General features: G+C 34.1%; 1 protein-coding gene across 3 annotated transcripts in view; it reads left to right on the plus strand.

Moving 5' to 3' along the window:
• Positions 1–376: 376 nt before the first annotated feature.
• The window catches only part of Ranbp16 (Ran-binding protein 16), a 63,711-nt gene continuing 49,410 nt past the window's right edge, over positions 377–14,677 (plus strand). For 2 of the 3 annotated variants that reach the window (XR_013030932.1, XM_076512398.1), the window contains exons 1-4: positions 377–555; positions 5,537–5,683; positions 7,606–7,699; positions 14,254–14,420. Coding sequence is in view for 2 of the 3 variants with exons in the window: in XM_076512398.1 (XP_076368513.1) it covers positions 541–555; positions 5,537–5,683; positions 7,606–7,699; positions 14,254–14,420 (423 nt within the window). In the remaining variant the exon portion in view is untranslated. Of the gene's footprint in view, positions 556–728; positions 831–5,536; positions 5,684–7,605; positions 7,700–14,253; positions 14,421–14,677 lie in introns of those variants that run through there. The other variant, XM_076512399.1, reaches the window with a different exon arrangement.

Below are 14,677 nucleotides of genomic sequence, written 5' to 3' on the forward strand. Positions count from 1 at the left end.
TGTTAATATTTATGTCACTTTGTTGTTTCTCTACGTCTCTTCCATATCTTGAAAGAAATCGTTTTACATTCGTTAGCTCTTTTCATACCACTTATTAAATTCTTTTTTTTGTTCTTACTTTTCTTCTAGCTTTTATCTTACATTTCACTGGTTCTAATGATCAATTAAGGTCAGCATTAAAGAACAAGTAATCTAATTATTCCAGTCATCTGACGAATTCAACGCCTGAATTAAGATTTCAAAAGCATACAGGGAGACATATTTTCCCCTACTACTCAACTCTTATATGATTTTACACTTGTATTGCCAATATTATTAAACTATTTTTTCTTTGCCTTCCAGTGGTTCCTAGATAAGCTTGAGGGCGTATAGCTCTAAAAATCGGAAAATAGTTCCATGAGGTGGGTCAAGCGTTGATACCTCATTCTGAAACTTTCTGTTTAAAAAAATATATTTCTTTGATAAAAGATGTCGCAATTTCATCAAAAGCTTTAGTGCGCACGCGTAAAAGAATAATTGTCTGTAGTGGGGAAAATAAAAATGGCGGATGAACAGGTACGAATTTTGAAACTGTTGTTTGAATTTAATATTGCTAGTAATAGTATAGTAATCTCTTGGATAATCATTTTTTTCATAATAATCAAAATAAAAATGGAAAAGAAAAACTTGTGTTTTTAATTTTGATTGTCACAATTTTTGAACGTACTCAAAATATTAAGTATTGTCTTGATTTCAGACGACGATAATGCAGTTTATAAGTTGTTAGTGTTACTGAGATAGATTCAAATTCGTTAGGACCAACTCCTCTGTACCTTATATACATTGCACAGGTAAATTCGTGCTTTTGTCACGAGATTTCAGAATAGAACGATTATATTTCATTTCATCTTGAATTTTTAAGTATTATAGTCATATTTTAAGAATAAAAAACTTGAAACATTCAATTTTGCAAATATATATGGCATTGTAATTGGTAAGTCAGAGCAGAAAGTAATAATAACATAGGAAACCAAACTTAAACAAAATCATGTCATGGAGCACAATTATAATAACTGCTTTAATCAGTAAGCTTCACTAACATGCTGCAGCTCACCATAAGCTAATTTTGGTTATGTTTAGATTAAAACTGGAAAGGAGTAATGAACAGAAAAATAAAAGCTTGCATTATAGTGTGACAAAAGTTGTAATTATTTGTAACTAGTTACAGATACCGAGATTGTCTTAACTATAATTTTGACCCAATTCCAGTATTTGTACTTTGTTGTCTGATCCTGGTCATGTCATCAATAGTGGCGAGCATGTTGTACTGTGTCTAAATCTGAAGATCCTTCATTTATGTATTGTAAAACACAAGAAACATGCTGCACGCTTGGGGTTGTGTGCTGTGTTATAAGAATAACAGTCAGTTCTCACTGTTTGGTTACAATAACCCAAAAGTTGACAATGGATGTTGGATATTAATCCATGAATTTCTAAAACGAACAATAAAAGGTCCAGCATGGCCAGGTGGTTAGACACTCAACTCATAACCTGAGGGTCATGATTCAAATCCCAGTCACACAAAGCATGCTCTATAATTATTACAAGTACACCTTTAACAGCTTCAAAATGATGGAACTCTTAAGAACTTCTCCCAACTGACAGTCCCCATGATATTAGAAGCAAATTCTTCTGATGGCCTGACATGGCCATGTGGTTAAGGCACTCATCTCGTAATCTTAGGGTTGTGGGTTCAAATCCCTATCACATCAAACATGCTCACTCTTTCAGCTGTGGGGGCATTATAATGCAACAGTCAATCCCACTATTCGATGGTAAAAAAGAGTAGCTCAAGAGTTGGCAGTGGGTGGTGATGACACTGATCAATATTGCTGACAACTTTACCAGTTAAGTGCAGTATTGGAATAAAAAAACATCTCTCACTGGTCTCTAGGAAGGTGTAGTTTTCCATCGTGAAAATGCAAGACCACATGCATCTTTGCAAACATGGGAAAAATTAATGCAGTTTGATTAGGATGTTCTTATTTATCCACCATATTTGCTGGACCTTGCACCCATGGATTACTATCCTCCATTGGGATAGCAGTAAGTTTACTCATTTACAATGCTAAAATCAGGGTTTCAATTCCCCTCAGTGGACACAGTAGATATCCTGATGTGGCTTTGCTATATGAAAAACACATAGCAGTGGATTACCATCTGTTTCCCTCTCTGCAGAACTCTCTTAATGAGAAAACATTAAAAAATTTGAAAGAAATCAAACTGGATGTGTCAAAGTTCTTCAATGAGAAAAAGGGAACTTCCAAAGCAATGGGATTAACAAACTGTTTGATAGATGGCAAAAAGACACTGAGCAAAATGGTGCTTACATTATTGATTAAAGGTTTGTCATAGAAAAATGTTGATGTGCATGTTTTTTTTATTCAAAAATCCAAACAACCTTTCTACGCAACTCAGTCCCAAACTTGTACGGACAAAATGCCAATGAGAAATGGTTTAATCAAAATAAAACATCCAGCTACATGCCTGAAGCAGAATCCCAGTTTTCTACAATATACAAGTAGAAATAGAAATTTATGCCATACTACTGCAAATATTTTCAATGGTCTTCAGTGCTTAGGAGTTACTGAAGTATGTTATTGGAAGTTGTCATTAGCACACAGTTTATGAGTACTGATATCAGTATATTGTATAGCAGTGAATAGAAAACTTATAACCCAAGCACTTTTGACAGATGGAAATTTCTTCTTCAGTGGCATAAAAGCCTCTTATTTCAGAAATTATGCTGCAGGTTAATAACCCATAACTTGTTCTGTGATGTAAAAATTATTGATGCAAAAAGGAGTCTGAGGTATTCTTGTATCATGATGAGGTTTGGTGTTTTTGAAACTGTATGATGAATGGAGGCATGAAAAAGTTTACAGGAAAGATAATTACTGCATCTTTCATTACACATGTTGTTTTAATTCAGCACATCTATACATGTGTTTTGATGGATGGTGTCAAGTACTATAGACAAGAAGGGGGGATACTGTCTAAAAAAGTTTAAGACTCACTGCTATAGGTCATAAGTGCCTTTGTATTCTGAGACCATATTAAGGAATTTTGTATTAATAGTAGTATTACAACTACGTCCTGCGTTTTTTGTAATATTGACATAAACCATTTGCTTCGGAAGTGTAGTCTTATGTTAGGTGGGAGAACATAAAACTATCCAACCTTCAAGACTGTGCTTGTACATGCAGCACTGATAAGATGGAAATTGAAATTACCTTTTTTCTTATTTATCAAGAAAACATTTATTCTCCCATTAAAAATTGTAAAATGCCAGTCGCTATTACTATTGGTGGCATTACATTCCATAAGCCAACCAGCCTGTTAGAAAAATAGAAGTGTCTCAACTGGAGTCCAGCCTGCTATATTCAACTTGTAAACTTGTTTTTGTAAGAAGCTGGCAAAAATTCCAAAGCCTTTATCCTAACAATCCATTATATATGATTTTCTAGACCGAGTTAAGATAATTTCCTACTCTTCATTTCTCAGAAGGCAGATAGAGATATTAATCTTTTCATTTTCAGAATCATTCCGGTAGCTAGAGTTGGGCAGTTAACTTGATTACTCAATATAATGGATTGCATATAAACATTGATTATTGCTACACAAAATAATTGATTAATATTCATGAAAATTACAGGCTAATAAAAAATTAGGGTTTCCAATTAATACTGTTTTTGATAATTCCAAATATGCATATAACAGAGAAGTTGGCAGTGGGTGGTGATGACTATCTGTCTTCCCTCTAGTCTTACACTACTAAATTAGGGAGGGTTAGTGCAGATAGCCATCGTGTAGCTTTGCATGAAATTCAAAACAAACCAAACCTTTTTTTGATGTGTAATTAGTGTATTTATAAATATATTGTAACATTCTATGACCATTACTACTTACAACAGAGCAACGGCTTGATTGATTTGTTCACCAGGATCCTTTTCATCAGTTAAACTTGTGAGTGGGTTTCCATATACTTTAAATTTGGGATCCCAATTATGATCTCTCAGATCCATTACTTTGCCATTTCTGTACTTAAAGGAAATTTGCCAGGTGTTTGTCATAACTTATTTATCCAAGCCATTCTGTACTACATCAACATTCTAATATAACTGCAAACATTAAATAACTTCACATTGTCTATGAACTTTAGTAACTTACTAATTATGCCTGTGTAAGAAGCCTTTAATGTAAATAAGAAATACAAAGACTTAAGAACTGACCTCTGAGGGACTCCACTACTAACAAGGGTTCAGTTTGACTGGATGCTTTTACTAACAACTTTTGTCTTTTCTTACCCAGCCACCTACAGTCCAGTTAATTGATTTATCTACTTTTATGACTGATATGATATTTTGAGCTAATCTTTTTTTGTGGCACTTTATCAGAAGCTTTCTGAAAGTTTTAAATATGTCATATTTACACCATTTCCTTCTTCCACATAAAAATAGGAGTAACGTCAGCAACTTTCTCATCCCCAGTTATTTGTTCACTGTCTATTGACTTAAGAAACCCTAGGGAAAGCATTGTCTGGTACAAATGTTTTATGTGTGTTTGATTTTACAGCCTTTCATTTTACCACCAAAGGATTAATACCTATATGATTCAGATCAGTTGCAGTTTTTTCCTTAGGTTTGTTATAATAATTTTTGCCAACATCTTTTCTCATAAAAACAGAAGAAAACTTGCCATAACCTAGTCACTAAACTCACAAGTTCCTTACACTTTATGTAGTTTTTTTAAAAAATCTCTTGCTGCTTACTTTATCAGATGGTTTTTGTAAACATTTATTGGTTTCCTTTTTTTATCACATGTTTGGTTGTAACAAAATGATTCCATCCACTATACTAATTTTACACATATGGCACTTGTTCTTAGTAGTGACTAAAGCTCTAATAAGAAATTTTTATACTGTAGTTAATAAAGAGAAAATTAAGCATATTTGGGTTGATACTAAAACCTTCACATGAACTCTTATGTTGTAAGGTTCAGTTTGAAAGGTCTTAAATGAGCAAAGTATGGATTTGTGTTTAATTCTTTCTCTTTGTATCTTAAGCACTTTCTAGTATATTAGTTGTAGAAACACTTTTTAAAGTATTCTTAGCTTTATTTCATCAGTATTCAAGCTTTTTGGGTAATTTATCCACAGTGTCTTAAATGCATTTTTTAAGCATGGATAGAAATTTTCTATTATTAACTTGTATATTTAATCTTTTCCCATTGAAATTTCTACTTGGTTGAGTAAAATCACCCAACACATATTGCATTCAGTGATGCCCTTTAAAATTTTAGCTGGATTGAAGTGCTTGGTATTTTTCAATTTGTGTATAAACTAGAAATTGATTAAGATATGGTTTTTCATGTTGATTTTAAATTTATGATCTTTATAGGTGTCACTGATATTACAGTATTTCATATTGAAGAAACCACATTAAGATTACAATGAAAATAATGGTGTTAATAGATTATAAACATTATGATTTAACAGGAGCTGGCCCAGTTGGAGCTTCTGTGTAAGCAACTGTATGAAGCAACTGGAGCAACCCAAAGAAATGAAGCTGAAAAGGCACTTTTGACTTTTACAAACTCTCCTGATTGTTTGACAAAATGTCAACTGCTATTAGAAAGAGGAGAAGTAAGTCTATGTTTTAACAGTTTCAGGCTAGTTTGAAGGTAACTTATGTTGCTATAATTGATTTATTATTATAATTTATTATGAGACAACTCTTATTTCTCCGCTTTGAAAAGCCAACAAAAACATTTCATCCTTTGCATGATTAATTATAATAGCATCTTGAAATGAAACACTCAAGATGCAATAAGCATGGATTGCCAAATATCTCCAAAATTTAGGGGCCATCCATTAATCCTGGGTGTCATAGCAGTAGTTTAGCTCAAGAAAATTTGTGACATTTTTAAATTGTGCTTTTATTGTGAAATATTATGTTTAAAATACTTTGAAGTTAAATCCATCATGCAGTCTTTTCTATGCAATATAGAAGTATTAAAGCCCATGGAAACAGTACTTACCATCTCAACCCTGTCTTGGCAATGGATAACCATGTTTATTATTTGACAATCAGAAATCTAAAAGTCTTTGTAGAATTACATTAACTTTGACAATACTTATTGCAAATTCAGTTGCTTTACCACTCTGTTTTCTAATATTTAAATATATTACAAATATTGTATAAAAGAAAGTCCTTTTTTTTTCCAATGAAAAAAATTCACTAAAAATTCTCACACATTAAATCACTTGTTTCTTTTTCCATGTCTACCTGGTGCCCAGATTTTGATAAACCTTCCCTAATGTCTTATCTTTGAGATTCAAAATGTTTTGAGCTGTTCTTTTAACTTCAAATGTTTTCCCTGGTGACTTAACCCTTTAAGGGTTTAAAAAACTTGATAAATTTCATGTGTTAATACCAGAATTAAACTGTGAATTTTTTTGGAAGCCATATGAATATTTATGCCTTTCTGGTTCTGATTAGACATTTTTGCAACATCAGTAATTCTTTTATCTTTAATGCTACATGATTACTGCATTTAGTAGAAAAAGTAAAATCACTTCATTGCAGTTAACAGGTAGTAAGTGGAATCAATCAATGGCTTAAGTGTAGAAGTGAAAAATTAAAAAAAACTTTAAGAAATAGAAAAACTCAGAAAAGAAATTTCAGTTAAAACCATGCTTTTTTAGCTTAATTTCTCTAAAATTAAACTCAGTATGCCCAGAGAACATGTATGAAATACAAAATTCTAAAGTGGCATCAACTGAAAGTTCATTTCACCAACACTTGACAATAATTCAGTGGAATCATTTTAGAAATTACCTGTCTGTTTACTTTTAATAAAGCCTATCTGTCATGTATTTTTAACTGAAATGGTATATGCTTTATCATAATTTTTATTGCATACAGTATTTAACATATTGGATGTACATTGACATTTGACTTCAACAAGCTGCCTATCTAGATCATTATTAAAATATCAATCTGTTTGTGAATAAAGACCACTAAATATACCATGTTTATTTACTTATAAATATTAGAATACATTGATTCATCAGTTGGGTATTGTTGATGTTAGCAATATGTTTGGCTCGAAACTTTATAACACCTTGCAAGTTTCACCCAATTTAGGAGCTTTTAGTTAGTCCTAAACTCAACTAACATTATAAAACAATCTCTGTAATAGAAGTTTAATAAAAAATGCACCTTCTAACCTATATTTCAATAAAGATAACATTAAAGAAAGAACAGGGTATACCTTATATGGAAAGCATGCTGTAAGTCTTGTTTGCTTCATGTACTGTAATAACATTCTTGTTTGTTGACTTCTTAATAAGTACATGAAAAGAAGTTGTACTGAAGGAAAGCTTTGGTGAAATTTATATCTTATTTCACATATACTTTTTCACATTGGCCTAAACTGTTGGTTTTATGTTAAATATTAAATGTGGTTTTCACTTACATAGAATAAATCATAATGTTTTGTTAATATTGTGTTATACAAAACTACTGTAAAAGTATAATCAAGTTTCTTTTTTTTTTTTTTCAGTCATCATATGCACAGCTTCTAGCAGCCACAACATTGACCAAAATGGTGTCTAGGACACCATGTTCTCTTACTCTTCAACAAAGACTAGAGATCAGTTAGTGTGCTTTTCTTAAATCCATAATATATATATATTTTTTTTTATGGAGAATGACTGTATGTGCATACTGACAATTTTAATTTAAACTGATAAAGGATACCAATACATTTTCCAATAGGGTACTCTCCCTTTTCCCACAAGATTAACTTTTCTCATTTTGTGCTGCCCTCTATTTGCAAACTTTTTCTGAATGTATGCCATAAACCTTCAACCCTCCCTCTGTTGGAATCAAATTCCAACACGTATCTCGTCATGCAAGTCACTATGCATCACCTCTCCACCAATAGGAGAACACTACTGTCATTTATATATGCAAAAACGGCTTGTTTGAGTTGAGAAAATATTTTACGTAAAAGAGCGAACAACGTTTCAACCTTTTTTGACTGAAAAACGTTGTTCGGCTCGTCAAATATTTTCTCAACCCAAACGAGCCGCTTTTGCATATATATTTCTCTACAAGTGGGTTTTCTCGACATCACTGACTACTATCATTTGATGAATGTGATTCTGTGCACCACCACTGGGTTCTCATTTGGCAGTTCTCGAGTGCAGACATCTATCTTTTAAACAGTTATTTCTCTAGACGTTATTTAACTTTTTTTACTTTCATTCCCATTAACTTAATTCAAAGCCTCTTTGTTCAACTTTATTTCACCTTTCTTCAAAAGCTTTTGATTTACTCGTTTTGGTTTTAATTTTGCTGGTTTCATATCATACATGAATTCTGAAGTTTCTGTTACCACTTTTGGTGCATGTTCCTGCCACAGGTGTAGGTGTGACCCATTGGGGGATTTCATATGTTTGTGTCCATATTCTTCCTGTACTTTTCAAACATTTTGCAGGCAAATGCTGATTATAATAATTTTGATCCCCACCCCTGCTGAATTCACTGTGTCTTCATACACCTTCGGTTCAGTTCAGTTCTTGTTGGTTTTTCCTTGATCTAACATTGCACGTATGTGGTGTTTTATTTCTTGCTCTTGTAATTTTGTTTCTACATTCCCTGCTATTCAGATTCATTCTGTGCTTTTGCAATCCTGTTTGGTGATGACATTAAAATACCAGTCTTCTGCAGTTTTCAGGTCATTTGTGAGTTCACTTTACTTATTGGAGTGGATGGATCCCAACACTTTCCTATTCATCCTACCTCTGTCCTGTCTTTCAGCATTGGCCTCTCTTTTTGAGGTTTTTCATGGGAATCCTGTAGGGTTTCTGTGAACATTTACCCAACTTTTCTTCCACTTTCAGCAGCAGTGTTGTCTTTACCTGTGGTCCTATGCATGGGGTTCACTTCTCTTTCATTCTTTTATGAGCTGCATTGCAATATTCTCTTGGACTCATTGCTCAGTTCTGTTTATATCTGGGTTTGCCCCCTATGGATGCCTTTGTCATTGGCCTCAATCCCAGTTATCTTGGTTTTAGTCCACAGTTCCCTTTCTTTCACTCTTGGCTGTTGATGCCTTCAGCCTTGATTGGTCTCATTGCTTCCTTCATGTTTGTCCTCCTATCCATTTTCTTCTTTCGGGAATCTTCTTCATCCATTCTCCTTGCATGGTCATTCTGGTGACTCCTTTCTAGCTACTAAACCTTAGTTCCCTTAGTTGCTTCAACTGCAGGGATCCTTCTCTTTTCTTACCAAACTGCTACATCAAACTAGTCACCAGCATGCCATCTCTTGCTGTCTATCCTCCATCATCAGGAGACTGCCATCTCTTGCTGTCTATCCTCCATCATCTCACGTTATTTTTGTCAGGTCCATGGCTAGATATTCTGGTTTCTCTTGCATAGTAGCTTCATATTTAGCCTGTTACATTTGCCCTTCTTTGGCCATCCATTCATATAAGTTAGGCATTTTTTTTTTTGAGTATTGACTTTGGATTTCTGGGCTTCTCACTTACCAGTTACCTGTATCTTCAAGTGTCTTATAGGACTCTTTGAAAGGAGTTCATTGGTCATTTTGATTTTTGGGTTTAGAGCGGTATTATTCCATACCTTCTGTTTTTTTTTCCAATTCTGCAAAGTCCTTGCTTCCTCTGTTTTTACCATGTTGATCTGTTCTTTCAAGCTTCATCAGGCAACCAAGGTGTCTGGAATGTTACTTTTGTCCTTTCTGCACTCACTCTACCTCTGTTTGCCCCTTTTTCTGCATTTACTGTTTCTTCTCTCTTTGGTAGTGTAATTTTCCTCCTCCCAAACTAGGACTATTGTAGTTTGGCTAATTTCATCCTCAACATTACCAGGTCTTTGTACCATTCCTATATCTTTTTTCTTCTGTCTGTCTATCTTCAATTTTTCAGTTCTGCCATTCTCCTGATCTGGATGGACTCATCTGCCCTGTCTCTGCTCTCCATTGTTATATTACTATGCTCAGCTTCCTTCGGGGATCCTAATTCTTACCTGTTTATCACTTTGCAATCTTCCTTTTCCCATGATTTTTTCCCCAGTTAACCTAGCCACTTGGGTTTACTGTTTAATTCAGGTGGCTTATTCCTTCTTGTCTTCTACCTCGTGTGACTTCTTTCTTGTTTTTCTCGCATCACCTTCCCCTTTCCCTTGCCTTTCATTTTTGTAGGCTACTGTCAGAAATTTTAGTACAGGCCATGTTGAAGACTTTTCAGACATTCATTTCCCACTACCTACACCACATCACTGTTTTTGCTTCCTCAGGGTATTGCCTATTACTTGTGTCTCTTCTCTTAACTTTAGCATACCTGTGACATGAGATGAGTATTTGCTAATGCTTTCTTTTCTTTCAGGGGTCTGCTTGAGATTCACTTTGGATCTCACTCTGGTGCCTGACCAGGTATTCTGTCTGCCATCTGAATGTGTTTCACTTAGCCATTTACAGACATATTTCCATCAAATCTGCACTACAGGCCATGTTCACATATTTTCATGGCTGGATATAGTCACCCTTAAAATGGGGTTATTTTACAAATTCACTCAAGTATAAATTCTTCATGATACTTGTATCATAATATGCCTGTACCAGACTGCACCACCCATGAGCAACATGGGTAGAGCAGAAGGGGATTGCTACCCATCCATGTCATGCCTCAGCTGAATGAATCAGGGGTCTGCTTTTCAAAATAGGGTTTATGGTCACCTATTGCATTGTCTTGGGTGTTGCAGTCTCTCAGACTCCCAAATGCACCCCCCCCCTTCCTTGTTGCACTGGAATACAGGACTCCTTGCCACTTACCAGTTACAAACTGCTGGAGTGGTTGACCATGGAGACAAGCTACTGGATCAGTTCCACAAACATATCTATAGCCATTCAGTTCAGAGTAGGGCAATGATGTTCTGCTGGTGTAGAAGGGAATAAGAGTTTCTGAATGGGTGGTTTTTCCTACAGTTGAGATGCCTACATGCAGTTCACCACTCTGATTGGCTGCTCTTCTCCTACTCTCACGTGGATGTTAGTACTCAGCAAGAGAAGTTTTGGTAATTGAGTGAACCAATCACATAAGTCTTCATACAGCTTTTAGGTTGTCCATCTTCCCCTCTTGTTTGCTCTTCTGTGTAGTGGGTCACAGGAGGTCTTTGTGGCATGTTTCTGCTTCTTATTGAAATTTTCCTCATTATAAGGTTGTTGACAACTTGAGTCATTTTGGGCTTATTCACGGTTGAAGGAGTCAAGTGCTTATGGTGGCCTTCCTTCAGATTAAGGATGGCCCATTCTTAGTTCTCTGGAATTAAGCTACTATGTGTGTTTCTGAAGTCTTAAGATAGATTTCATGTGGACTTTATGACTTGGGGTGAAGTTATTGTAGGTCTTCATCCTACCCTTTTGAGGATGTCAGTACACAGCAAGTGAAATTTTGAATGTAGTTGGCTAGATGAGTGATATCCGTTGTGCCCTAATCACACTACGCCTTTTTGACACTTCGTACCCATCTTCCATTATGGGATTGAGTGATTCTATTTGTTTTATGTCTCATTGTTACACCATTCTCTCACATGCAGATATGCTTTTTTTCTTGTTCTACCAAGCCTGGTCTACTCCACCTTATCCCTAATTATGGCAGAGATACCTGGCTTAGATATAATGTGGTGCCCTTCTTTAGGTCTTTTAATCTGTTCCTCTTAATTCAGGAGTGTCTTTCAGATGCTTCAAGGGGATATGTCTGTGCTTCCCTCACACTGGGTTCCCTCCTTCAATTCATTATGGGATTCAAGGTAATCTTATGAGCAGGGGGTGAGGGAAGGGGGTATACAGACTGAAGCTATAATTTTCCTAAATGAGAATTTATTTCAGATAGGTACTTCTTACTCTTCCTTCCCACATGTTTCTGGTGCTTATATTTTCTGCCAAATATTGAAGTGATAGTTCAGTGGTGGTGCATAGAGAGAGTCACATGATAGTATTGCTATGCTATTGGCGGAGAAGTGACCCATAATGATTTGATTTACCTAAGAGATGTGTTGGAACTTTGGATTCCAACAGAAGTAGGGTTGAAAGCTGTAGCATGCATTCAGAAAGTTCACAAATAGAGGGCAACACAAAACAAGGAAAGCTACTCTTGTGAGCGAAGGGAAGGACCTATCAGAAATATATTTTCATTTCGGAAAATTATATCTTTTGTATTTATACATGAATTATATTGCCAATTATGAAAATTTGTAATATTACATGTAAGACTCCAGTTGTAACCTTCAGTTAATATCGATAGACATGAACATTTGGTAAACTTTGATTAAAACACGTGCCAGTTAAAGGTTTGAGTGTTTAATTAAGTAAGACTAAAATCTGTTGTTGCTTCACTGTTTAATTCATTCAAAGTATATAAATAAATAAAGTGATATTTCTGTATAAAAATTAACATTAAATTTAATAAGCTAAAAGTGATGTTGAAATCATTAAAACTTGTATTAATAAATATGAACCAAATTTTCTTTTCCAGAAATGTTTATTCAATAACCTAGCAAATTCAGCCAAAATTTTATATCATTTCCCAGTATACACGAATGGTTTTGCTACCTGATAAAACAGTCTACCTAGAAATGAGTTGTTTTTGTGTTTGTGTGTGAGATTACATTGAATATAAATTTTGCTAAATACCAATACCTAATAATGAAATTCTTTAAGTGCAATAGAAATTATTTTTCATTAACACCTGTTATGTTATGTGCTTAAAAGTTGAACGACTAATGTAAGCTTAATAATTAGAGCAGGTGATAAGTTGAATTTTATAAACAGTTGTTTGGATCTTTAATCAATTAAATAATTTGATTTGAATGATTGTAATAACTGGAAGTATCATTAAATAAAAAACTTTGTTCAGTTGAGTCATGACAGAAATTCATTAAACTGAACAACTTTGCTTTTATCAGAAATAATGAGAAATCATAATGGTAGTATTTTTATTACTTAGATAATAGAAATAAAGTGGAACCCCTCTAAGAGGCCACTCCTCAGATTCAGTAACCCCTTGAAAGCATTCAGTCACAGTTCCTTTTTTTGTTTACATAATCCCTAATTATGTACAGTGGCCTCCTCTAATAAGGCCAGTTTGTCTCAGTCCCATAGGTGGCTGCTTTAGAAGTGTTCTACTGTAATTGGAAACAGCAATTTTGATTATTATTTTAGTGGCCTTCATTTATTTAATCATATAGTTATGATTTACCGTATTTTCCGGTTAATAAGCCAAATCGCCGAATAAGCCGAGGCCAATTTTCAGCTCTGAAAATGAGGGTTTTTGCTTATTACCGCCCAATAAGCCGAAGCCATTTTAAGAAGTGAAAAGTTTCTTCAAAATGATTTCTTAGTCTCGTTTCAGCGTCAGCATGCATGTTGTGTGTGATCATTGGCGTTCTGTAGTAAAGCAGAACGTGTCGTATTGAGACAGAGATGGAATCAATATGTCATTCGTTATTGGCTCCACTCACTGTAATTAGGTAACCAATGAAATTCCAGAAACAACATTTCACTGTAGTCTTGACGTGCTTTGCTGATGGGACAAAATTACCGCCTATGGTAATTTTCAAAACAAAAACATTTCCTAAGAAGAAGAAATTTCCGAAAGGAGTGATCGGCCAATAAGCCGACCCCCAAAAATCAGGTCCAAAATTTAGGGCCAGAAATTCGGCTTATTAGGAGGAAAATACGGTATTAGTTATTGTATAGACATAAAAAATATAATAATTGCTTATATTTAATCAGTTAAATTAGTCAAGTTAATTGTCTCAGCTTTATTAGTAAATATAAAATTACAAAAAAAATTTCATTCAGAATTATTTACATGAAGATACAAGATAATTTGGGGATTTTTAGTGTGTTAAGTTTTAAAAAAATAGGTACATATGTAAAAACTGTAGCCTGCAATCTAGTAATATGGGCAATCTTCCAAGTAACAATTGCTAACATTGTACATTCAGTAGTTTATTATGAATAGAGGGCTGGGCTTCGTGGTTTAAGTTTCTGTTTATAATGATAATAATCCTGATTTGTGTATAGCTCTTTAATTTCTTTGTAGTGTTAAATTCTTGATGAATACCTTTACCTAGTGTGATGATCAGGTATATACAATTTGAATTTCTTTTTCTCCCAGGAAATTACATCTTACGTTACTTAGCGACACGACCAAAACTTTCAAGCTACGTGATGCAAGCATTAGTGCAACTCTTTTCTAAAATAATAAAGTTAGGTTGGTTTGAATCAGATAAAGAAGAATTTGTGTTTCGAAATATTATTAACCAAGTTCAGGGTTTTTTGCAGGTATGTTTAATAGTTTGTATTTGTATGTTTGTGTTAATGATGTATGTGGCTGTGTGTACTGTTTGTATAGTCATTTTATACAAATTTTTTTACAGTTTATTCAGATAGTTACTTCACTTACAATTTGAAAATGTTAAAAATATCACTAAAATGGACTTTTTTTTTGTAAACAAAATTAATTTAAAATGTTTCTATTTATAATTTTTATCAGTCCATTCTATGTTTACTAAAAACTAAGTAAATTGTAAAGAAGCAAC

The sequence above is a fragment of the Tachypleus tridentatus genome, chromosome 7 (genome assembly GCF_004210375.1).
Source record: "Tachypleus tridentatus isolate NWPU-2018 chromosome 7, ASM421037v1, whole genome shotgun sequence".
Taxonomy (NCBI): domain Eukaryota; kingdom Metazoa; phylum Arthropoda; class Merostomata; order Xiphosura; family Limulidae; genus Tachypleus; species Tachypleus tridentatus.